This window comes from Lycium barbarum, chromosome 9 (genome assembly GCF_019175385.1).
Source record: "Lycium barbarum isolate Lr01 chromosome 9, ASM1917538v2, whole genome shotgun sequence".
Lineage (NCBI taxonomy): Eukaryota > Viridiplantae > Streptophyta > Magnoliopsida > Solanales > Solanaceae > Lycium > Lycium barbarum.
Window position 1 is genome coordinate 90,709,006 of NC_083345.1, and position 24,586 is coordinate 90,733,591.

The window sequence follows — 24,586 nt, forward strand, 5'->3', positions numbered from 1 at the left end:
TACAAACCTATCATTGCACATATTTATTCAGAAAAGGGTTAGTAATATACCTGGGTCTGTGTCTGGGGGTGCCTCTGGGTCCCGACGACCAGTCAAAGCGTAGATGCGGTTCGAGGGACCGCTAGAATCTGAACCCCCACCACGGCCTCTACCGCGGCCCGCTGGTGCTGGCATACCTCGCCCTGTAGAGCGCGTGGCCGAAGGGGTAGATGACGAACCCGCAACAAATCTCATCGGCGGTGCTGCGCTACCGGAACCGCCTGCCCACGGACAATCCCGCATGATATGGCCCTGGCGGCCGCAAGCAAAACAGGCCCCCGTGGCCCTGAAGCACTCACCTGGGTGCGATCTTCCACAATATGAACACTGGGGTATGGGTGGCCTAGACTGACGGGGACCCCTGCTCGCCTGAGGACCTGGGGCTCTGGAACTCTGGTCTGCCCTGGACGGTCCTGCTCCATCAAACCTCTTACCAACAGACTGGGTGTCCCGGCCTGACGGAGGAAAGTCCCCGCTGGACTGATACTGAGGCTGCCCGCTCCGAGAATCTCCAGAATACCCCGCTGATCTGGCCCTCTTGGGCCGTCTCCCATCATACTCTCGGCTGGGCCGATCTGCTCGGTGCCGATTCTCCATCCCCTGGGCGTAGGCCTGTAGACGGGCAATGTCCATATCTGTCTGCAATGACACCGCCATACACCCGTCAATCAAGTAACGATCCAGCCCCATAACATATCTATGCATCCGATCTGTCATATCTGCCACCACGGCAGGGGCATACCGGGCCAGGGAATCAAACTCCAAATTATATTCACGGACGCTCCGACCCCTCTGCTGCAGATGCAAAAACCGATCAGCTCGCTCCCGTCGTAACTCTGGGGGCAGGAAGTGGCGGGTGAAAGCAGTCACAAACTGATCCCACATAGCTGGAGGAGCACCCTCACCCCGGGATAGCTCCCAAGTCTCATACCAATGCGCGGCAACGTCCCGAAGTCTATGCGAAGCTAGCTCAACCGACTCGGTCTCTGACGCCCTGACCAAGTCTAATGCACGCCGCATCCCCCGAATGAAGTCATGGGGGTCCTCGTCGGGCTTAGACCCGAAAAACTCTGGAGGGCCGCATAACAAGAACTCCCGAACTCTCAGGCATTCCCGCCTGTCCTCATCATCGTCGTCCCTCCGCCCGCGTCTGCGAGCCTGGCCGGCTACAATCGTGGTCAACAACTGTACAGCCTCCCGCAGGGTCCTATCCTCCGCCCCTGGCTGAGGAATCTCAGGAGCGGGTACACGGACCTCTGGAGCTGCTGAAGGTCCCGCTCCAGGCTGTACTAATGGGGGTGTAGCAGACCCCTCAGAATGAGGTGTAACCTCAGGCAAATCATAAACACGAGCCCGAGTAGCCCGTTGTGCCTGACTGGTCTCTCCCACCTTCGCCTTGCCCTTTTGGGCCGCCGTTGCCTTCTTCGGAGGCATCACTGCAAACACAACAACGGGTCAGATCAGAATGACCCTAATAACACAGCTCTATCGCACGATCTAAGATTCCAAAGAAAAGGCAACACAACATCCTAGATGTCCTGTAGCTCCCTGTTTATAGATGTGGTGCACAACACATCGATAAACAAGACTCTACTAGACACGGCCTGTAGACATTCCGAAGACAAACCTGGCTCTGATACCACTTTTGTCACGACCCAGCCCCGTGGGCCGCGACTGGTGTCCTTCTGGGACACCCCAAACGAACTCACACCCAGACCATCGTAATCAGACTCGTCCAAACTCAACGTACGTTATTCGAACTCAACATCGTAATCAGACATCTACCGAACACTTATCCTAAGCAGTCGCCCGTACAGATCAGACAAATCACAAATCAGAAAGGAGGCGGAATGTACATCGCCAAATTTCACACACACACATCAGAAGGGTGGCGGAATGCACATCGCCCCCAAATGCATACACATACATACAAACTCAGAGGCCGACTTGGCCATAGTAGCGTACGGGCCGCTTAAGATCGTAAAACAGACTCACATGCAAACACACCGGACCCACGACCCACAAATCTGACTACAGGCCTCTAAACAAAACAGAACATAAGAACATAGGACGGGACAAGGCCCCGCCGTACCCACTCATCCAAATATACAGAATACAGACACAACAAAAGATATGTACCAAAAGTAGGCTCCGGATCAAAAGGGAGCTCTCCAACACAGCAGAATGAGTAGCCTAAACTGGAGGACCACCCAAACGAGCTTCTGTACCTGTGGGCATGAAACACAGCCCCCGAAGAAACGGGGGTCAGTACGGGAGAAGTACTGAGTATGTAAAGCAGGAGGTACAGAAATCACAAACACAGCTAGAGTCAGAAAGAACAAACACACCAACATCGCAACAAAGCAAACCTGTGCGGGAGGCGAACGTACAAATGCAAATCAAATCATGTATAGGGTTTAGGAACGTGGTCACCCCCCCGACGCTGGTGCCACAACACATCATAACTCCAGAAGGTTTCAAATCTCCGTACAATCTCCAGACACATCATATCACACACACATCATATCATCAGAACATATCAAATGCCATATCACATCATAACTCCATAAACGGTAACCGGCCCTATGGCGAGGCCTCGGAAACCGTAACACATCATAACTCCCGAATATATTATAGCGCACACGATCACAAAGTCGGCCCGGGTACCGCCGAACGAAGTCATAGCAGACAGCACGAATAGAGTAGTGCAGAAACCATATGCATATCAAAAATAATTTGTCGGACTCAACATATAGTTTACGTAGAGGTATATATACTGACGCCCGAAGGCTCGGAGTAGGAATCAGACTGATCAAAGTATGCGTATAAAAGTTACGAAGTTCCCAACTGCCAAATTCGCAAGAAAAACTGTTCATAAGTCATTTTCCGAAAATCTCACCTCATTCAAAGTACAGAACGTACATTAATGGCATAGGAAGTTTCAAACACATCCTTGGGTCATAAACAGACGGTTGCGGATCATAACGGACACAAACGAATCAAACAAACCGAATAAGGGGAGCCTCGGGGCTCGCGGGCCCACCTCGAGTCAAATTGAGGCGGCGGACACAAATCACAGACCTTCGGCTCCATAGAGCCATCTACAAAAGTTTCGAAGAGTTTCGGACACGACAACACAAGTTATGGAGGTACGTACATTCCTTTAACCAAATGCGGCGAAAAGGGTTCAATCGCGCTGAGTGAATAGTACTCGAACTTGAACCTCGATTTCCAAGAGCAGGGTTATTCCCGAGATTCCGATATTAACCTAGTAGGACTAGGACATGCCAAAAGAATGATAGGTAGGCTTTACATACCTGGTTGGCGCCTTACGCTCCTCAAATCGAAATTCCCGTTTCGTCCAGAAACTGCAAATGGTCACTTTTACCAGTTACTATTCATGAGAATTAACATTTTAGTCTTTGGGCTATATTTGGCTACCGAAATTTCGGCAGCACTTCCCCTATAAATCTAACACCCCCGAGACTTAGCTCGGCTCAAAATATAATAACATCAACAGCCCAAACATCATTACACAATACGAATCACAATCAAACACACTAACTTCACAATTGCACCTTATTTCATAAGTTGGTAATCCTATTTCCAAACTTCACAATTTCAACTCATATCCACATTATTGTATTCATTCATTCAAGATTATTCCATTACATAACAAACAAGTTCCAAACCACATACAAACATCCCCAAAGTTCACTACTTTCCAATTTTCATTCAAAACACCAAAAATTACGACGAACGTTCTAACTTGCGTCGTTTCATTCCAAACTCATTATCATCAACCATAAATCATATTTAAAGTCTTTAGTATCATATATATACTATGATATACACAAATATACCAAAGGTATACACTTTCCGATAACGTCCGAAATTATTTTCTAACACCAACTCAATTCCTTAATCAATCCTTTACAACATAATGACCACAACAACACATCATTCAAGCTAAATAAGATCAAATTCTTATGCCTTAAACCTTATAAAACCCACGGCCAAACACACTCTTTTGCGCACACACGCCATGCACAAACACAACACCATTCCAAAATCTTCATGCCAATTCAATCACTAACACATATGTATCCATTTCATAGCATTAAAACATAAAGATCTTACCTTTTTCTTGAATTTCCGACTTGTCGCAAACGTCGCTCTTTCTCCAAACTACTTGTATCACGTCGGAGAGCGTCTTGAGTACTTCACAACTATGTAAAACTTGAGATTTTTGGATCAACAATCAAGCTTGGAAATTTTTTTTTTTTTTTTTTCTATAGTGGCCGAAACCCCTCTCCTTGTGTTCTTGAATTTTTGATTTATTTTCTTGATAATTATCAAGTGTTCATGATATATATCCATTACTAAGTGTCATGTGCATAGCACATGACATTTAAAAATGGGTTTGGGCCTCTAAATTGGACGGCCAACCCACTAACCTTGGGCCTCATTTTGTGTTCTAATTTTTTTTCTTGGCCCAATTCATTAAAAGTCCCGTTTTGTAATTCCCGAAACAAATTTCCGAAATTCCAAATTCACCCTCGGCCTTCCCCGAGGTCATGACGTCAATGATTTCATAATCAACATGAGCATAGCAACTTGAATCAAAATATTTCCTCAACACACACAAGTCTCATTTATTTCTTGATTTCCCGTTATACGAAAATACGGGACATAACAGATGGCATGAAGATAGACATAGCAGAATTTGTAGCTCAATGTCCAAATTGTCAGTAGGTGAAATTCGAACATCAAAAGCCAGGAGAATTATTGCAAGCAATGAAAATCCCTACTTGGAAATGGGAAGTGATCAACATGGATTTTATATTGGGGTTACCCCGTTCCCAAGGCAAGTATGATTCTATATGGGAGATTGTGGACAGATTGACAAAAGAAGCTCATTTTCTTCCAGTCAGAACCACCTACTCGACTTAAGATTATGCAAGGTTGTATCTCAAAGAAATTGTGCGACTCCATGGTATTTCGATATCCATTATCATAGATAGAGGAGCACAATTTCCAGCCAAGTTCTGGAAATCCTTCCAAGAAGGTCTAGGTACTCAAGTAAAGCTTACCACGGCATTTCATCCGCAGACTGATGGGCAAGCCGAACGTACTATTCAGACCTTGGAAGATATGCTACGGGCATGTGTACTAGATTTCGGTGGTACTTGGGATGACCACTTACCTCTAATCGAGTTTGCATACAACAATAGCTACCATTCCAGTATCCAAATGGCTCCGTACGAAGCTCTATATGGAAGGAAGTGCAGATCCCTAATTGGATGGTTTGAAATAGGAGAAGTACAGCTAATAGGCCTTGAGATGATTCAGCAAGCAGTAGAAAAAGTCAAGGTGATCCGAGATCGATGGTTGACAACCCAAAGTCGCCAAAAATCTTATGCGGACAACCACTGGCAAGATTTAGAATTTCAAATTCATGACTGGGTATTTTTGAAGGTGTCGCCAATGAAAGGGGTGATGAGATTTGGCAAGAAAGGAAAATTAAGTCCTCGATACATTGGACCCTATAAAATTATCCGCAAGGTGGGTCAAGTAGCTTACGAATTGAATTTGCCTCCAGAACTTGAATCAGTCCATCCAGTTTTCCATGTCTCAATGCTCCGCAAGTGTGTTGGAGATCCTACGAGGATTGTTCCAATAGATGATGTCCAAGTGACAGAAAAGCTAGTTTATGAAGAAGTGCCCATTTCCATATTAGACATGCAAGTACGAAGACTTTGAAATAGGGAAGTAGCCTCAGTTAAAGTCTTATGGCGGAACGAAAACCGAGAGGAAATGATTTGGGAAGTAGAAGAGAGTATGAAGTCCAAGTACCCGCACTTATTCCAACCCCCATAAGAGATCCACGATGAAACACCAAGATTATGAGGTATGTATATTTTCTTTTTATGCATATGGGTCGCGTGTGGCCAATTGATAATGTTATTTTGTTGTGGCCCTGTGAGGCAATGTTATTATGGGCTGTTGTGACAGGATGGTAATGCCATATTACAAGGGAATGCTTAACATTTGAGGACGAATGTTCCAAAAGGGGGGAAGAGTGTTACACCTTGGAAATTTCATGTCGTCGTGTAGTGAATGAACCAATGAGAGCTTAAGGGTAACAGGAAGTTCTTAAGACTATAAAATGGGTATTTAGTGGTCTTAGAATGCATACGCTAAGATTTTGTAGCCATATGAATTGATGAAATAAGGAATGATAGGACGATTGGAGTATAAGTGGGGTTTAGGAAAGGTTTCGTAAATTATTGCTTTAAGAATTGATTGGTAAGGCCTCGAAGGCAAATTATAGGGATGTTTAGATCATTGATGAAGTACTAAACAAGTGTTAAGAAGGTTATGTAAGGATTGGAGATCAAACGAAACGACGAGGACAACTTCGGAAAAACTGTGAGTTACACGACCACCTTATACGGACCGTGGAACTTTATACGGACTGTATAAGGGTCCATATAACACCCAACAGAAGTGGTATATTGCCTGATGGTGAACCACCATCACTTATACGGACCGTGGAATTTTATACAGACCGTATAAGGGTCCGTATAACCCAACAGCAACAATGTTTTCCACGGTGGTGAACCACGGACCCTTATACGGACCGTATAATGCTATACGGACCGTATAAGTGGCCCGTATAAGTCCCGATGGACTGATTAAGTTGCAGCTATAAATACATGTTCCCACTTTATTTTCTCATTCTTTCCACTTCTCCACTTCTCTCAAAGCTGCTAGAGGGTTCCACACACTTCATATACAAGAATCCAAAGGAAAGCAAAGATCAATATCAAGAATTCAAGTGAATCAAGTGCAAGAAGCTCACTAGGGTTCCTCCAAGTCAAGAATTCTCTTGGAAGTGAAGCTAGGGTTTTGGCTCAAGTGAAGTATTTCGACTCAAAGCTCATTTCCACACTATCTACGGTAAGTTTCATGATCATTCCATGTTGTTTAAGGTATTGAGAGGTTCGAAGACTTAGATTATGAAAGGAAATAGAAAATGGGTTACAAAGATGAAAATAATCAGATTTTGAGTAGTAGCTTGTGATGAGTCATGATCTTCGATATAATGTGCTTATAAAAATGTTATGAATGATGTTGAGAGCCTGAGAGAAATGTTAAATGAGAGTGAATGTAATGTTGTGCTATGATCATGATTATGGATGACTTTGAGAGGAAATTGTAGGGATTGGGTAATGAGGAATTTGATAAAAGTTATTGATGTATGATATGAAGGAAGTAGTATAAATAAAGGAGACGCTGCCCAAATTTTTCTGGCTCAGTTCAAACACGCTTATGTTATCGATTATCTAATATGAGTATGAACTCCCTTGAAGGTAAAGACGTGAGCAACGAAGAAGAACGATCAAGTGATAGAGTAGCTAATCGAAAAGGTATGTAAGGCTAGTCCCTTCTTTCTAAGGCATGAATCTCATGATATGATATTTCCTCCTTCTTCATGACTTTCCTACATCCCGAAAATTATGAGTCAATCTTCGTAAAGAGCTTCATATGAGATAAGATAAGAGGTATGTTACGAGCATGATAATGATGAGTCTAAGTCTAAAGTGTCTAAGGCCCATGATACTATGTTTCTACAAATCTAATGCTTCTTATTATGATCCATTGATGTTGTTTATTGTATACACTCACCTTATATGCTAATTCCTTCAAGGTGAGGCAGAATGCTTATGAATGCTCCATAATGGAATCGGGGGTTCACGACCTTATGTCACCCTGATAGAGTATAATTGTCTTAAGTTCCCAGCCCTGCATTTTGATAATAGTATGATGAGAATATGATAAGTCTATGAGATGTACATGATGATATCACACCGCGCCTGCATGGCCGGGGCAGACACCGCTAAAGCGGGCAGCGTATACACCATGTCTAGATGGCATGGGCAGACACCACTAGTGGGCGGCATGAGATGGTACCCCAGACGAGGGAGGCCTGTACGTGGGATAATTATTATCACACCGTACCTATATGGGCAGGCAGCTTATACATATATGCATTCATGATATGATGATGATTATGAAGTAAGTTAGCATGCATTATTTCAGTTGTAAGTGACAGTCAGTTACAGATCGCTCTTCACTCGATGTCTCTGTATTTCATTCATATATCATTATTGTTTATGCCTTATATACTCAGTACAATATTCATACTGACGTCCGTTTTCTTTGGACGTTGTGTTCATGCCCACAGGTAGATAGGGAGACGGTGCAGATCCATAGGAGTCATCAGCAGATTTACAGGAGCACTCCATTATTCTGGAGGTGCTATTTGGTTTATTCTTTTGTGCACATATACGTATTTTGGGCCTGACGGGGTCCTGTTCCGTCCATATGTCTAGTACTCTAGTCGAGGCTCGTAGATACGCATTTGTGGGTAGTATGGTCTCACGATGTTACTATTGTGTTTATATTATTATTTTGATAGCCGAAGGGCTTATGTATATAAAAGTAATTATGTTTCCAAATGAACAATTGTTTTCCTATGATTGAGTTTAAACTAATGAATGTACGCTAAATGAGTATGATAAGTAATGGTATGAGTGGTGCTCGGTGGTAGCCCCGGGTACCCGTCATGGCCCCTAGTCGGGTCGTGACATAAGACTTGTGGAAGATGAAAAATGAAATAAATGAGCAAAGGCCATATATTTATACAAAAACTTAAAATATGCTCGATGGACTTTATACAGACCACTTATACGGTCCGTATAAGTGGACTGTATAACACCACCATGGGAAATTCCCTTTCTGTAATGGTCGAGTTATACGGGCCCCCTTATACGAACCGTATAAAGTTATACGGACCGTATAAGTGGTCGTATAACTCCCAGTTATTCGAAACTTTCACTCGTTGATTCGTTTGACTTCTAATCCTCGTGGAACCTTCTTGACACTTACATAACACTTCATTAACCATACAATAGGCCCTATAGCAGCCCCTCAAGATGTTTCTAAATAACCTTTAGCTCAATTGTAGCAGAAACCTTTCCGAACACGACTTACATTTCGCTCCCTTCAACAAACTAAACTTCACATATTCGTATGACTTCGAAATCTTATTGTATGCACCTTAAGATATCTAATACTTCCCTTAATCTCATAAGGATTTCATAATCACCGTAAGCTCACGTTATCCTATCCACAAGGCAACACATACAAAATTTTTGAGGTGTAACAATTCTTCACCCTCGTACGAGTTATGATCATATCGACCATGTTCCTCATACGGCTCATGAGCACCATTACCATCATATTCATTGTAAGAATAGTGATGCTCATATCCCATGTCATCTCCCTCATAGCCCCCATATCCATCATAGTCATACCCTCCATTGCTAGAGACATATCCTTTAAAATCATCTCCACAAGACTCGGAAGCTATGGATGACATCCTTTTCCTTATGTCTCCTCTTCGTGTACCTACAAAACGAGCAAACAATATTAGTAGCAAAGGTTCCTCACGTCACTCGTATTTGCACTCACGCTTTCCTCTCAACCTAAGCTTCTTCCAAGGTTGGTCAAGAACCCTTTCATTCCAAATCAATTCACAAGATTGCTAACCTTTATAGAGGAATAGATTCTTATTAATCGATAGACGGATGACTCGATAAAGCAAAAGGACTTGAGCCAAGAAGATTCAACGAGGTCAAAATGAGAAAAACTTGAAAAGAATTGGCACGAAAGAAATTAAGGACTCAAGAACTAGTTAACAACTAATAAGAGCGATTACTAGTTGTTAATTAGTTGTAAGAATCAAAGAAAAGAGATTAGGAAAGATTCAAACCATTTTGGACACTTAAAAAAATTTCCAGAATTTTTTTTTGATCTGGTATTGGCCATGCGTCGCGGGGCCACCACACAAAAATCAATATCTGAAAAAAATTCCCTTCCATGTCGGGCCCACGTCGTGGGTGCAACACGTGATGGTGTTTCCGTCTCGGGCCCGCATCGCGTGTCTAGCACCTGATTGGTGTTTCCATTCGGGCCCGCGTCGCAGGTGCAACACACGGATCACTGTACTCGATTCCTCAAACTTTGGGCTGGATTTTCTGATTTTTGTTGAACTATAGGGCCCACTCAACCTTGGATATTTCCTTTTTGGGCTGGAAAAACAACTTTTCACAACTTTGGTGAATTTCTTTGGATCAAACTCCCTTTTTGGTCTTGTTCTTCACTATGACGATATGAAGATGCTCAAGAACATGAAGAACATCCAAAATCCAATCCACCTCCAAATCAACTTATTTTTCCACCAAATTATAGATCTAGACTCCCCTTCACCTAGAGAACAAAGCCCAATAAGAATTAACCTTCTATCTAGCCTCAATCACCCAAACCCATTTGGAGATTTTCAAAAAGCTTAAAGGTCTTCAATGGTAATTTTTCAAAACACCTCCAAACACTCCCAAATTCGAGATCTAGATGGATTTGATCACAAGGAACTTGATTCTAACTTCAAATCCACCAAACAACAACAAATTTTCTGATTTTTTTATTTTCTTTTTGAATTTCTACTTTTTTTTAAACGAAGAATTGAAGAATTGATGGAACAACTCCTCAACCTTGCTCTGATACCAAATGATATGAATCGATTTGGGGATGAAACCAAATCAACCCAAAATGCAGAAATTAAGGATAGAAAGAAAGGGGATGAAGAATAGAGATAAATACTTGACCCGAATGGGGGGAATCCTATAGAAAAATCTAGGTATATGAAACCTAAACCCTTCTAATTTGAATTCAACAACCCAAAAGAACAAAAGCAATATGAATTCAAGGCAAGATATTCAGATGAAATCCACAAACGAACAATCTTCATGAGATCATTGGAAATAAGAGGTTCAAAGACCAGCAATGGAATCTACCATTAAATCTAATAAACTAAGCTAAACCCTAGCTAAACAAACTATGATAATCCTATCATCACTCCAATATTCATCATCAAAATCTAAGTGAAAAAAATGGCTAAGTCTAGTATTTATACTGCTAGACTAAAGAAGACTAATTTTTTATAAAAATGCCATTAATGAGGCAAGGGCCTTGTTTGGCTAGTTGGATGTTGGCTTAGAATCCGAAATGTCTCTCCCTTGCACAAATAGCCATCATCCCATCCTTAAAGCTTGCAATTGCAACCATTTGCATGTATGTCCCTTCTTTGCATGTTTGGCCACTTTTGCATTTCTGTCGTTTTTGTGCTTCTAGCCAATTTGAGTGTCGGCCTTCTTTCTTGTAGCCTTATCTTCAAACCTCGCCCAAGCCACTTCTAACACATCATAGGCCTCATTGTAAGGCCTGTATAGGCCTCCAAAGGCCTTCAACACTATCCTTATCATCCATGCCGCTTGTAGAGCTTGAAGTTCCATAACTTGTCCTTGGATGTAAGTCTTGAAATGAGGTGTGCCAAGTAGGATCATATCAGGGTCGGAGCCCATCATACTTCTCGTCGGGGTGTGAAAGTCATGTAGCTCACCCCGAACTCTCCGGAATAGCCTCCTCAACGACCGGTGTAGTCTCAAGGTCCACTAGTACTGGGAACAGAAACTGCACACAAAAAGGGTACACCAAGTGTAGCGTGATTACTGGAAACAATGTGTACTCAGTAGCATCATCGACCAACCTTAACAAAAACGGAGACGATGGCTGGCCTACGAATACTACTTCCACACGTAACCCTATTAGTTCACAACAATAATAATCATAAAGGACACATTAATCTCAAGTTACAAGCCTAGATAAAATCTTCCAAATCCTCAAGTCTGTCAAGTATCCAAATTAGCATTTAAAGGCAACAAACAACAATTAAAGTAAGTCATACAACAAGAAACCAATGAGATGTCATGATATGCAAATGTTATGCAATGCAAGCCCTTTTCCATCTCCTAGTGCACACACATTCAAATTCTATGAACCGTGACCCATGGGGGACTCTCAAGGTCCATATACCAACCCGGAATTTCTCTTCAGGTTCCAAGCCACGTTTGGCATCAAATCACAGTACACAGCTCCGCAGGCTCCAAATCACAATACTTGGCCCTTAGATTCACATTACCTGTCCCTAGCCAGTCCCGCTCAAAATACCGTCATCACTCTTTCCAGAACCATTTACCCTTGGACATCACAAATGTATCCTCAAAAGCATATGAGTTACTATATGAAGCATGAATATAACATGCACAACATAAGAAACCAAGGGAAGTAATAAGGACTCAATTATTAGCCCTTTTCCACTTTTAAATGAGTGTTTAGAAGTGAAGAGAACACATAATCACAAACAAGACAGGTAATAAGCATAGAACTAATAAGTAAGGGACCTCATATCCCAATCACAAACACAAATAATCTATGCTATCAGCTAATGCCCAAAGCATGGCATTCAGACCGGACTATACAATTGAAATTACGCAAGCACCCATATCATGGCACTGATACCTGATATAAGTGCTCTTCACCTCCCAAGTACGGGACCCCTTTAGTTACCCCATTATCCCTTCGTATTAATCCAATTAAACCAACCACGACAATTTTATTATGGTTAAAAGACTCAACATGCCCGAATTGGAGTCCAATAATCAAAGTGAAGCCTTGCCCTTTCGTAAAGCCTCTGTACGATCTCAATCTATTTAAATACAGACTATACGTGAGAATATGAGTCAATTTATACCCCTGTTACCATATAAAGTTTAGGGCTACAAAGTAAACCCAAAAACCCCGCTCCAACCCCAAAGGTCAAAACTATAATTTCATAGAAAGATCGGGTCTAACAAAGTCAGAACATTAATTTATGAATTTATATGAACCCAGCGACACCCATATAGGTATATAATATATATATATATATATATATATATATATATATATATATATATATTCAAAAATACACCCAAAAAGGGACTCCGAACCCCAAAATGTAAAACTGGAAATTCAGCCCAAAATTAGTTTACCCAACATCTATACATCTTGTATACCAAAAATGAACCAAATCAATCATCAATTTCATGTTCAAATCAGGAATCTCAAAATTCTAGCTTAGGGTTCACAAACCCCCAAATCCCTCTTTAAATCATTATTCGTAACATGGAAATCCTTACTATTTAATTATATAAAGGTAAAAAAGATATTTGAAACTTACCACTTGATGAATCTTGCAAATCCCTTCAAAAATCTCCTTAAACCGATGTCTCAAGCTCCAAATATGTGAATGAGGGGTCTAAACTAGAAATGCGAACGCTAAACCTGATCCGGCGGACTCATCGCGATAGCGATGAGTCCATCACGAATGGGATGGGTCAGTCCAACCCGGCCCAGACAACCACTCTTCTTTGGGAACGCGAGCCCCGAGCTTGTGCGTGACCCTCTTGGTCCACCTAGGATCATGAATGCTTAAAAGGAAAACCAAAAATATATGGGTTTTTCACAATTCTGAACCAATACTGTAACTCATCCAGAACCTCTCGAACATAAACCAAATATGCTTTTCAACCATAACTCATCCAGAACCTCCCGAACATAAACCAAATATGCATTTCAACCATAAACAAGCTACGAACTCACTTGCACACTCGAAATTTCCAAAAGAGGTTATCTTGACCCGGTGTTGGCTGTGGTCAACTCCAAATCACTTAACTAGATTTTCAACCAAAAGACAAAAACAACCCCGAGTCCCTCGAGAACCGAACCAACCACTCAACCAATACATAATTGACATTCCGGACCTAATGAATCGACAAAAGTTCCAATAAGACTCATTTATCCACAATGTTGATTTTGATCAACCCAACACTTATGAACTTCCAAAATTCTCATTTTCTCACCCAAATCTCATTTGAATGTCTCGATAATCGCGCCACCCATCCCCACAAGTCACACATACAATAAAGAAGCTAGGGGAAGGATCAATAGGGATAAAATAGTCGAAATAACCCAAACAACTAATGGGTCATTACAATATACCACCTAGAACTATTAGATCTCCCAAATCAAATAGGGTCCAGGTTTCCTAAGATCTAATCATGCTCCCAACTGTCTAAGGCCAAATATCATGCAATATAAGCAACCACCTGTAGGCGTGGAACCCAATCCAGTCATAAACATATGATTGATTCAACATATAACAGAATGAATAATTCAAAATTTGGACTTAATAGCCAACCATTCAAGAAAGTTCATCAACCATCTAGACTTAAAGCCACCAATTCCAATATGCTTACCAATATGATCATCATGAGTGTACGAGGTTCTTAAGGATATCAAAACAGTCAAATCAAGTATAAACACACATCACATAACAACTAATTCCCATATGCTTTGGCATTCTCAGGTCACGGCCTGTATCTACAAAGTATATCACTACCCAACACATAACAACGACACTCGTACGAATGTTCGTGACATCACAGATATGAGATCCCTAGTTATGCCTTTACCCCTTATTTAGTCCATTTTAGTCTTTATTCAGAAAAACTTCCCTCAAGTAAAGTCAAAGTCATATCATACCTCGAAAGCCTAACAACGTGCCACGAACCTCAATAAAGCGCCTTTCCTTTTCTCAAAGCCTTGGATCGATCCCAATCTATAAAATTTCGTGATCTACATGAGTATATGAGTCCATGATACCTATATTGCTATACTTATATGTGGAACCAAAACAAATCCAAAATAGTCGAACCTGAGCCCCAAGGGAAAAAGTAGAATTTTATTTCAAAAATAATTTACCAATGACTTAAATAGTCTAAACAAAAAAACATCTATAATAGTGCATTAATTGACCTCCAATTTTAAGAAAAGCTTAATTTCAACTTAGAGTCAAAATCCTCAATTTTCCACCCCAATGATGTTTTATATATCTAATTAAAGATAGGAATCAAGGGAAAACATCAAAATGAGGATTAGATTCTTACCCCCCGAGGTTTAACAAGCAAATCCCCTTTGAACTCTTCTCAATCCGAGCTCTCTAACTCAAAATATCAAATTATGAAGTGTAAGTTTGAATTTGGGAATTTAATACTGCTACAACTATTTCCTTCATAATGATCGCGAGGCCCAATCCCGCGATCGTGATGCCTGACCTGGACTGACCTACAAGGGCCTCTTTGTGACAGCGACAATCCGACTGCGATCGCAAAGAAGGGTGCCTGGCACCAGAAAACTAGCAACTTCAACCACTGTATTTTTTCCCGACTCAACACCCGAAACTCATCTGAGACCCCCTCCCGGATATAAACCAAATATGTATTTTAGTTATAAAACACACTACAAACCTGCTCGCACACTAAAAATATCAACACGGGGTTGCATTGACCTGATGTTAACCGTGGTCAACTCTTAACTTTAAACTTACTAATTTCCCAACTAAGGGTCCAAATCTCCCTCAAAACTCTCGAGATACGAACCAACTACTGACTAAATCATAAATCACGTTTCGAGCCTAATGGAATTGATGAAACTTTGGTATGGACCCATTTAACCCCAATATTAACTTTGGTCAAACTTACTCAATTTCTTAACTTAAGAACTTCCAAATTTACTAAATCTTATCTGAAACTCAGCCTATTGCCTCGAGAATCACACCACCCATCCTCGCAAGTAATTCCATAATGAATCTATGGGAAGGGTATTTTGGTGAAAAAGAGTAAAGAGACATAAAACGACCAAACGGATCGTTACAAATCCAATCTTCAGTGTTTATCCAATTAGCATAAGGAAACATAAAATGGATCTTAAAACAAATTCATTTGGGCGCATTTTTCTTTTGTTTAATTATACATGGCATTTTCGCCTTCCTCTATACAATATAGGAAATAACTTTCTTTTTTCTAGGAACCTTTTTAATAGTTAAGTTTCTAATCTTAATTGTGTAAACTTAAAATCTGATTAATCACAAAAAGTGTTGTCGAAACTTGAGAGCACTGTCACTTTGGGTATTGGTCTCTCCACCTTGTGATTCCCTTAAAACTATAACCTTTCTCTCTCTTCCATTTTCACCACCACTGTCAACTTTCCAGCTACTGGTCTCCGACTTGCCCTTCTCAATGCTCTCCCACTAGCCACCTGTTCGGTCCGGGAGCTTTGAAATATTTGTGAGTGTGAGGGAGGTTTATACATATTGAGCTGCTGTTGGTGGTGATGATGGAGAAGTTGTGGTGGTTGTTGTGTCCCTGCAGAATATAATTCTTAAACATCTGGTGAGGTTGCACAATAGTGTTGGGAGGAAGCATGGCTAGCTAAGAATGTCACCACCATGGGCAGCAGTAGCATACTCTTGTGGAACCCATAGTGCGCTTAAAACTACCAGTTGAGGTCCTGCTACTTGTAGACTTGGATTTGGTCTTCTGAAGTGGAGTCTGTACTTCTGTGAATTAACACAACAAAACAAGAAAGGTATCAGTTTTTTGTTCTATTTTGTAAGGAATATGCATAGCCACCAGATATTGCAGTCACAACCAAAAAACATTTTGCAGGATATGTACCTGATAATGGCTTGTAATTTCATTATTGGTCAAACCTTCAAACTTTATCAGCTACTTGATTTGTTTTGATGTGGCCGCTGAAATCATTACGCACACAAACATTAATTGTCTAACCTTTTTGAACAATAAAATGACAACCAAATGATAAGAGACATGATTAGGGGGATAATTCTTTTCGACCCACATCATTATATTGTAGAAGGTATACCCCATAAACTATTTATTGTACATTATGCTTTGATCGTATACCCTCTTAGGATAAGCTAATCAGGGTAACAAATTAGTAAGCTTTTCCAAATTGAAAAATATAGTAAAAAACTTGAGTATATAAATAGAGATGTTACCTTCAGAACCACCTAACATGTGAAGAGCATTAACAAAACGCCGATGCAAGTTCGGGGAGCAACATCTTCTTGCCTTTCTATGTCGTTAATCAGTAGTGGTACTGGTGCTAACAGTGGCAGTAATAGTGCTTTAGAATGATCCTACTAAGCAAAACCTCATTTTCCCTGCTCTATTGTTGAACTAGTTGGACAACCATTGCTAACCTTGCCTGCATTATTGATATTCCCCTGCAACTTCTTTCCTCTTCCAATATAACTTCCAGAGCAAGAGTTGGGATAGGGAAATTAAAGTTTGATCTGTCTTTTGAAAATGAGAAAAAAGTTCCTTTTCTATTCTTATCTTCCCATAGTTTTGGACTGACTGACATACCCAAATCAGTTGTTTTTGTTGATTACTATTTTGTTCTTTCATTTCCTGGACTCCACAGTTGTGCAGAGGTCATCCAATTTGCTTTATCACTTGCATTAGCTTTCTTTTCTGCTCTTGAGGTTTTGGGGGAATGAATTATTCAAGAACTATTGGTCTTTGTCCCTAATTTGCCTTATAAAATTTGATACGTTATTGCCTTGAAGTGTCCATGGTTGTTGAATTCAGAGAAAAGAGAAGATGTTTATACCCAGTAAATTCGAATAAAATAAATAATAGACCACTGTCTTTAATCCTACTATTCTTGATTGGATACATAATCACAAACATATAAAGTGTGCACAAGGAAAGCCACTTCATGTTTCCATTTAAGCTAAAAAGGAATATAGAAAAGATTAAAGCTAGCTCATAGATATATAGGCTTACATGATCTAAAAAAAATGTGAATGATGAATGTGCCCTGCTTTCTCCCCCTTTTTAGCTCATGTGATCCGAGATGCGTAATTATATGTCAAGAAATGGACATGAATTATAAAGAAGAAAAACAGGCTTGAAACTTCGATCTTCCAAGATTAAAAATATTACCATTTGTAAGAAGTTGCATGCGAAGTGGAAATTCATGTTTGAAAGCATCAATAATGAGCCTTTCTTCTTCAAGGCGAGGGAGGAAATCTTCTAGCTTTTGGGTTTGACCAAGACTTTTCTCCCCAAAGGAATTAAAAAGATGGAGTAGCTGTGGGGTTTTCACTCAAGGCTTATCTCTAAAGGTGAGGTCACCATTATACCTAGACTAACTTCGAATATAGAAATTGTATCAATACTTCCAATTTAAAAATGGCACAAATAGCAAGAATTAGGTGAAACGATAAGAATAAAAGGAAGCAAACTAGAAAAGAATACAAATGAAGAAGAGGTTAGCTTATTCCTTTCTAGGTTTGAGACACAAGTGGTGGGTGGAGATACAAAGAGAAAAGGGAAGAGGTGTAGTTTGTGAACACAAGGAGGATCAAATGCGGGGGAAAAATAGAGTACTAGTAGGGTTTGGGGAGAGAGAGAGAAGAAAAGCAAGAAGAAGATAAAGAAAGGAAGAAGGGGATGATAACTTCTAGCAAAGAGCGAAGGAAAATGCCATTTAATAAAAGTGTGTGGCAGGGTGGGCTTTCCTTGAGATATGGAGTGGGAAGACATGGAATCAGTTTGCAGATAGTCTCAGATACATGAGCGGTCATGTTGCTAGACAATGAATTTTTAACCAAAGCAAGCCATTATTTAAATCAATTCACGAAACTAATACACATTTTTGAAAAAAATTCAAAACTAGAATAAACGTATTTTGCAGTAACATATTAGGTAATATTTTATTCAAAACTTCAACAGAAAAAAAAAGCTAATGGCATTAAAAAGAAATTTGTGACTGGGAGTAACGTTTTATGCCTAAGATGTATCCCAAGCCTACATCTATTAGTTGTCTCCTCATTTAAAAGAACGAAGCTCTTTACCAAGTTTGCATTTTAACAGGTATAGGTAACCAAGAGTAAAAATTTAAATCCTCTGAAAGAAGTTATTTCCCTGCCAATCACAACAATCTTACCAATGATATATACAAGCTAAGCTACATAAGGTAAGGCTCTAAACTAGGACCTAATTACTTGCTATTCAGGAGCTAAATATACAATGTCCATAAATAGAAGATCTACACTAATCAGAATATATTGACATATATTCTAACACTCCCCCGCAGTCGAAGCGGGAGGTCGTCGAACGCTTAGACTGTCCCGAAAATCCTCAAATAATACCAAAGGGAGACCCTTGGTAAATATATCTGCAATCTGATAACGGGATGGGACATGTAGCACTCGAACCTGTCCACGAGCAACCTTTTCGCGAACAAAGTGAATATCCATCTCAATGTGTTTAGTGCGTTGATGCTGAACAGGATTCCCGGCAAGATATATCGCACTAACATTATCACAATAAACAAATGTAGCCTTTTGGATAGGAAAGTGAAGTTCCAAAAGTAGATTCCGCAACCAACAAGATTCGGAAACCACATTGGCTACCCCTCGGTACTCAGCTTCTGCACTCGAACGGGATAAGGTTGCCTGTCGTTTAGCTGACCAAGAGATCAAGTTATCCCCAAGAAAAACACAATAACCAGAAGTAGACCGCCTGGTATCTGGACATCCACCCCAATCTGCATCTGTATAAGAAACAAGAGTCGATGTAGAAAAAGGATAAAGATGGAGTCCATGGTCAAGAGTACCCTGAATATAGCGCAAAATGCGCTTGAGAGCGTGCATGTGTTTATCCTTCGGGTCGTGCATGAACAAGCACACCTGTTGCACAGCATATGTAATGTCAGGTCACGTGAAAGTGAGATACTAAAGTGCCCCAGCAAGGCTCCTATAGAGGGATGGATCGTCGAACGGTGTGCTAGAAGTAGCACTGAGCTTCGATTTAGTATCAACCGGAGTAGGTGAGGACTTACATGAAGACATGCCGGCACGATCAATAATTTCTATGGCATATTTCTTTTGTGACAAAAATAAACCACCTGCATGACGGGTCACAGCTATACCCAAAAAATAGCTAAGCTCACCCAAGTCCTTCATAGCGAATTCGGAGCTAAGAAGAGTAATGATAGACTTACGAAGCTCATCAGATGAAGCAGTCAAAATAATGTCGTCCACATATAACAGAAGATAAGCCATAGATGTACCCTTCCGATAGACAAACAGAGAATGATCGGATGTGCTGTGAGAAAACCCGAGAGTATGAACATAATCAACAAATTTCTTGTACCAAGCCCGTGGAGCCTGTTTAAGCCCATAAAGAGAGTTCTTCAATAAACACACATGATTGGGTTTTTCAGGATCCCGAAACCCCATAGGCTGATGCATGTAGACAGTCTCCTTAAGGTCACCATGTAAGAAAGCATTCTTGACATCAAGTTGATGAATTGGCCAAGCTTTAGATAAAGCCAGGCTGAGAACTGTGCGAATAGTAGCCGGTTTGACCACCGGGCTAAAAGTGTCACCACAATCCACTCCAACCTGTTGAGTTTTGCCATCACCTACAAGACGGGCTTTGTGCCTCTCAAAAGAACCATTAGATTTTTCTTTATGAGCAAAAATCCACATAGACCGAATTACATTAACATCAGATGGACGGGGCACCAACTCCCACGTCTTGTTTTTAATAAGAGCATCATATTCGGCATCCATAGCCTTTTTCCAATTCGGGTCACGAAGGGCCGACACTGGGTTACGGGGAAGTGGAGATTTAGAGACCGTGGAAAGAAGATTGAAGTTCTTTTTGGGCTTAAAGATCCCATTTTGGCTGCGGGTAATAGCAGGCCGAGGAGGTGAGGGAATTTGCGGAGTTGGTATGGGAAGAGTTGGAGGAGATGGGCTGCTAGGGAAATGGGTAGAGGTCTGGAACGGGGTTGGGGCAGACGGCCCAGCAGGTGAAACGGGAGGGGTGGAGGCTGGCAGCCCAGCTGGAGGAATATGGACGCTAGTAGAGGGTGGCGTCACTTGGCTTGTGCTGACAGGATGAAGGGTGGACACAGAACAGGGCGCGATTTGGGCAGGTGGGGAAGTGGGCTCAATGTGTGATTTGTGAGCAGTAGAAAGATAATGGATGACCGAGGGGGGTAGTTCATCATCGAAGAAACTATATGTGTTATTTTGGGGAGTATGCAACTTTGCAAACGGGAATTGTGTTTCATCAAAAATCACATGACAGCTTATGATGATTTTCCGAGAAGACAAGTCATAGCATTTATATCCCCGGTGATTAGACGGGTATCCCAAAAAAACACAAGGAGTTGAGCGGGCTTGGAGTTTGTTTATGGTAGTTGAAGGAAATAGAGGATAACATAAACACCCCAAAACCCGAAGATGTAAATAGGTCGGGTCCTTTTGATAAAGAATCCGAAGAGGGGATTGATAGTTCAATAGCTTATGAGGAAGAATATTGAGAAGGTAAGTTGCCATTTGCAAAGCATGATGCCAAAATGAGGGAGGTAACGAAGCATGTGCAAGTAAAGTGCGAACGACATTGTTAATCGTACGAATATTTCTTTCGGCTTTTCCATTTTGAGGAGAAGTATGAGGGCAAGACAAACGGAAAGAAAGCCCATGCTTTTTACAAAAATCCCAGAAAGGCCTATTATCAAATTCCCTACCATTATCACATTGTATGTTCTTTATTTCCCGTTCAAATTGAGTTCGGATGAAAGTTCTAAAATTTAAGATGGTGGAATAAGCATCGGATTTATTAGATAACGGAAAAGTCCATAAAAAATTAGAAAAATCATCCAACAACAAGATATAATATCTATGACCAGAAGAACTCAAAACAGGCGATGTCCAAAGATCAGTATGAACGATATCAAATGGCATAATAGTAGTAGAATTTGAAGATCGAAAAGGCAATTTAATATGTTTCCCAAGGGGACATGAATGACAAATACTAGAATCTCCAGATTTATTACAATCAATAATTTTATTCTTCCTAAGAAAACTCAAAATATTAGCGCCCGGGTGACCCAAACGTTCATGCCATAAGGAAGGAGCTAAAGCAGCAAAAGTAGAATGAGACGAGACATTTGGCGTGGTGATGGGATAGAGCGCGCCCCGACTGTCACATCTCATTAGACGCATTCCCGTCTGAAAATCCTTCACAGAAAACCCAAACGGATCAAATTCAATGGAAACATAGTTATCAGTTGTAAACTTTCTAACTGACACTAAATTTTTGATAAGGTGAGGGGCATGGAGAACATTTTTAAGGGCTAAGGGAGGATGCGGAGACTTTAATTGTGTATGACCATAACCACGAATTGGAATAGACTGACCATTACCAACAGTTATACCACGGTTATTGCTCAAATTAAAATAAGACGTGAGATTACCTTACCCAGATGTCATATGAGAAGTGGCACCGGTGTCCATGTACCAGTTTGGATCCGGAGGAGTAATGCCGAGGGTGTGCATCACCGCCTCTATATCAGTTGGGGTCGGACCAGTAGCCGAGTAGGGTTGCTGCGGTCGAGGTCCAAGAATCCCAGGTTGCTGGTGTTGGCCTTGTCGGAAATGAGGCCTGGCCCATGGACCAGCGGGAAATGGGCACGGTGGAACTGCCCACTGCATCCATGGCCAAGGCCACTGCTGCGAAGACAGCCACTGATTCTGGGGTTGCTGCTGGCCACCGTTCCACCTGTTGGTGCTGCCGCCTTTGCCCCCACCACTGGAGCTATTACCAGAACTGCCTTTGCCGCCGCCACGACCACCGGACGAAGAACGCTGCTTCCCAGAATTGTTTCGGTGTTGGTGCCGTTTCCCACCATAATTATTACGGTGGTTAGAATGTTGATCAACATTCTCGTGAGAATCATCCAAGTCATGGGCCACCATGGCAGAATCGGTGGTCTGAGTCGCCTTCTTCAGTCCCGCTTCTTCAAGAACGAGCATTGAGCGGGCTTGATAAAATTGAGGCAGAGGGTCACTTTGACGAATTAGTGTGGCCACCCCTTTGTATGACTCGGTAAGGCCCGAAACTAGTTGGAGAACCAGCCGGCTATTGTCCACCGGAGAGCCGACGCTCTTAAGTTGATCCGACAACGACTTGAGATGTTGACAGTAAGCAGAGACATTTGGGAAATTCTCCATTTGTGTGTGAGTGAAATCATACTCAAGTGTAACGGCACGGGAGTGTTTGTTATCTTGGAATATATCACGCAACCTATTCCAAGCCTCCATTGCCGTGGTGTCGGGTTCAAGAATGGTGTGTAACAGATCATGTGAGATAGTGGCGTAGATCCACTGAAGAACTGTTGCATCGAGAGTGGACCACAGTTCCTTCTCCTCGTCGGTCTTAGGCATTTTCTCCTTTCCCGAAGCCGGAGGAATAATATGATCAAGGACCTTATGGGATCTTGCGTGAATTTTGAAGAGCTCCGCCCATGTCGCATATTGAACGTTCTCCATCTCAAGAGTGATGGGAACAAGATTCTTGATGTTTGAAACAGCAAGAGCAGGGTGGAAAGAGGACTTTGAGTCACCCATGGAGATGGAGAATGTGGAGAAGAAGATGAAAGAATGGAGCAAGAAGAGGGGCGGCTAGGGTGTGGAAAAGGTAGGATCTTTTGCTAGAAATCTGATACCATGAAAGAAGTTATTTCCCTGCCATTCACAACAATCTTACCAATGATATATACAAGCTAAGCTACATAAGGTAAGGCTCTAAACTAGGACCTAATTACTTGCCATTCAGGAGCTAAATATACAATGTCCATAAATAGAAGATCTACACTAATCAGAATATATTGACATATATTCTAACATCCTCATTGAACAAAATCCCTTCACAGCCAAAAAAATTAGATTCACGTCAATTCAAAACCCTTGCTTCTTCTATCTCAACCCACATCGCAACTGTTTCCGGGAACCACAATGTTTTTTTGAATGTATGCCAGAATTCATGGTTGTGAAACTACTCTTTATTGTTTGCAATTTTTCTTGCAAAAGTCATTTGAAAAGATTCAAACAAAGTATTTTTCTGTGTTTTAGGTATGTGCTTTTTCACAAACTATTATAGTAGAAGTATCCTTTGGGTTACATTTCAAACTTTCAATTTCTGGACTAGAAGATGATGATTTGGTGAATATGTTCTTTCCCCTTTTTGTTAAAAAATCAGTATTTTTGTTTATGTTTTTTCACTTTTTAGGAAGATATGGAATTCTGTTTTTTCCCCCACTTTTTTAGGAGGATATGTTGTCCACTTTTATTTTCACTTTGTACTATGAGGTTGTAGAAAGTATTTGAGGAATGGGCTGTAATTTTTATTTACTATTTTTTTCCAGCATAAATGTTGACTTTTAGAACCCTTTAAGGAATCACGATTAGTAGTGAATAATTTGGAGAATATAATGTATGCCTTTAACTATCAATTGATCTTGTATTCTGCAGCTTTTCTTATGCTATTTTTTGAATTTTGTTTTATCTTTTGTATACATGTTAATTTTGACTACGGTCTACTCGACAAGAATTTCGCGTTAATGAAACTTTTCACAGGAATCTTTCACAAAATTTCCAACTACTACTAATATTATCAACTAATCAGAAATATTGATTGTTAGACCATGTTATTTGATTTGCCAAATACATCATTATTGTATACTCTTTCATACATATAGCGCAACCCAATTTTTATCTTTTATCTTTTTTTATCTTTTTTTTTTTTAAATGAAAATACCTAACTAACCTAAATAATTAGAACTTGCCCCTTCACAGTAGTATATGTTGTAT

At 40.9% G+C, this 24,586-nt stretch overlaps 1 protein-coding gene across 1 annotated transcript; it reads right to left on the minus strand.

Annotated features, from left to right (window-relative positions):
* Positions 1-22,192: 22,192 nt before the first annotated feature.
* LOC132612030 (uncharacterized) lies at positions 22,193-23,614 on the minus strand. Its single transcript, XM_060326377.1, has one exon. The coding sequence runs from the start codon at positions 23,342-23,344 to the stop codon at positions 22,193-22,195; it is 1,152 nt and encodes a 383-aa protein (XP_060182360.1). The 5' UTR covers positions 23,345-23,614.
* Positions 23,615-24,586: the final 972 nt, after the last annotated feature.

Coding starts and splice junctions, on each gene's coding strand:
- LOC132612030 (XM_060326377.1), bottom strand. CDS start 23,344: ATGGGTGACTCAAAGTCCTCTTTCCACCCTGCTCTTGCTGTTTCAAAC.